This window comes from Egretta garzetta, unplaced genomic scaffold, assembly GCF_000687185.1.
Source record: "Egretta garzetta isolate BGI_Z169 unplaced genomic scaffold, ASM68718v1 scaffold245, whole genome shotgun sequence".
In the NCBI taxonomy this organism is placed as follows: Eukaryota; Metazoa; Chordata; class Aves; order Pelecaniformes; family Ardeidae; genus Egretta; species Egretta garzetta.
This window is the reverse complement of record NW_009259721.1, coordinates 834221-836568: the sequence shown is the minus strand read 5'-3', so window position 1 is coordinate 836568 and position 2348 is coordinate 834221. Positions and strand designations below refer to the sequence as shown.

Genomic DNA, 2348 nt, shown 5'->3' with positions numbered 1-2348 from the left:
CCCTGCCCGCTCTCAGCTCACCTGCACGGGTCATTGGGCTCATAGCTCGTCAGCACCTCCATCACCACGGCAGCCACTTCCTTGTCGTTGGTGACATCCCAGAGCCCATCGGTACCCAGGACCAGAACATCATCGGGGCAGTGCTCATATTGCGTGAGGTCGTAAACCCTGACCTGGCAAGCAATGGGGCAAGACGCGAGGGTGAGGGGCAGAGGTGGCTCCCGGAGAGCCCAGGCAAGCGCTGGCACTGCCCCAAGCTGCTGCGCGGGGCGCACCAGGGATCCGGTCACCCCCACCGTCTCTGGCCATCACAGGAACCCCTGGGTGCAGAGCAGCCGGCAGCCGGGCTCACCTCTGGGAAGCAGGATAGGAAAGGCTTGATGTGGATGTTGGAGCTGAACACCTTGAGGTCGTGGTCTCCCAGGCCCCGTGTGACCCCAATCGTGGCCATCACCCGAGCCTGGGGAACGACAAAAGCAAAAGAAAACTTTGAGCCACTTCACCTCCATTCCCAGCTGAGAACTGGTGGCATTGGAGGAGCAACAGCACGAGCAAAGACGGGCTGGAAGCCCCCGATTTAGCAAGGGCAGGCAGGAAGCGACCCCCGCACGGCTCCTGCCACAGCACTTCACCTTTTTGCCTTCCCCATAGATAAGTGGAAACTTCAGGTCATTCTCTTCTATCTTTTTGTAAGCCCTGGTTAAAACAAGCCAGAGACGACGTGTCAGCAGGTGAAGGCTTCCAGCACCTCCCCTGCCCGCTCGGGACACAGCGCCCCGCAGGACGAGGTCCCTTCGAGACACAGGTTCCCAGCGCCCGTGGGACCCCGGCGCCGCCGCTCAGCACGGAGCCTCCCGTGGGGCAGGGGGTTACCAGCCATTCATGTTTTGGTCTCTGTACAGCATCTTCTTCCCCAGCTCCTTGGGCTGGATCCTGCGGGGGAACTCAAGGTGGGTGAACTCCTTCCCCAGCAGCTCGGGCCTCAGGAACGCCTGCGGGACGAAGCGGTGGCTCAGCCGCGGGGCTGGGAGAGCGGGATCCACACGGGCCCTGGGCTGCTGCGGTGGGGATAACATCAACTGCTCTGCTGCAGCTAGAACGGGCGGTGGTAAAGCAGCTTTGAACCACACGTCCGTGCTATGCCCAGGGAGGAGGTGAGCTGGGGACAGCCAGGCCAGCACCCAGCAAGAAGGTGAAGCTTTCGCATGGAGAGTTTTGGGAAATCAGGATCTCCAAAAGGGATCAAAACCCAGCAAATTCCAGGAGAAGCTGGAATTTGCCTAGGAGGAGTCAGAGCCGCAAGCCTCCCAGGACTCCAGACTCAGCACAGGGCACAGCCCTCGCCCGAGGAAAAGAGCCCAGGGTCTTTCCAGAAACCATGTCCTGGCCATGACGGAGGACGAGCAGCAGCACAGAGCCCCTTCCCGGGGCAGCACAGCACCCAGGGCCCCCTGGAGCACAGCGTGCAGGGGGCTGGGAACAGGGACAGCGTGGGCAAATGCAGATGGGAGGAAGGAAGAGGTGAAAGAGAGGTGGAGAGCCCTCGGGGACACGGCTTGGTGCAGAGGCTGGGACAGCCCCGTCCTGCTCTGGGGGGGTCCTGACCGTGGCCTGGGCACCGTGCAGTGGAGTGTGCGCCCAGCCCCCTGCCTGCGCCCGGCCCATCGCAGCCAGCCAGAGAGGATCCCGCTCACAGCAGTTTCCTCCTCTCAGTCATTCAAAAATAGATTCAAGAAAAAAAATGCCTCCGTGTTTTTCCAAGTACGTTGCAAGCCAGGAAATCGCATCCAACAAGACCTCCTCCAACACAAACGCCGCCTCCTCCTCCCTGCTGCCGTCACTTTCAGGAAGAAAGCTAGGAACCCGCTGGCACACGTCAGCTCCCCGCTCCCCAGGGAGCAGCCAGGGAAGAAACTAGGACGGCGCAAGCACTGCGGCTCCTTCGACCGTGCGAGGGGGCACGATGGGGGGGAGCAGAGCCACGCTCCTCCCGGCCACTGCACGGGCCAGCCCAGTGCTCCCGCAGCAGCGGCAGGCGAGTGCCCACCCTGGGCAGGCGATGCTCCCCGTTCCCCCAGCAGGAGCAGGGCAAGAGGGACCAAACCGGCTCCATGCAACTGCACCGAACCAGCCCCATGCCGAGAGCCCAGGATCCCAGGTCCCGGCCAGGCCAGGCTCACGGGCACAGCCCCTCACGCTGACCCCACAGCAAACCAGGGCTCCACCAGCCACGAGATGCCCCCACACCAGTGAGCCAGGGCCGCTCCCCGAGCCCCAGCGCCTCTCCCCAGCCCAGTGAGCTGGCTGGGATGGACAAGGGCCATCAGCAGGTCCCGGGGGTGGGGGTG

At 63.2% G+C, this 2348-nt stretch overlaps 1 protein-coding gene across 1 annotated transcript in view; it reads right to left on the bottom strand.

Annotated features, from left to right (window-relative positions):
• PPM1J (protein phosphatase, Mg2+/Mn2+ dependent 1J) overlaps positions 1–2348 on the bottom strand; it is an 8695-nt gene that overhangs the window by 3093 nt on the left and 3254 nt on the right. Inside the window, exons 6-9 of the mRNA XM_009639420.2 lie at positions 874–992; positions 633–696; positions 353–460; positions 22–173 (exon numbers count right to left, since the gene is read on the bottom strand). Of these exons, the coding sequence (XP_009637715.2) occupies positions 22–173; positions 353–460; positions 633–696; positions 874–992 (443 nt within the window). The remainder of the gene's footprint in view (positions 1–21; positions 174–352; positions 461–632; positions 697–873; positions 993–2348) is intronic.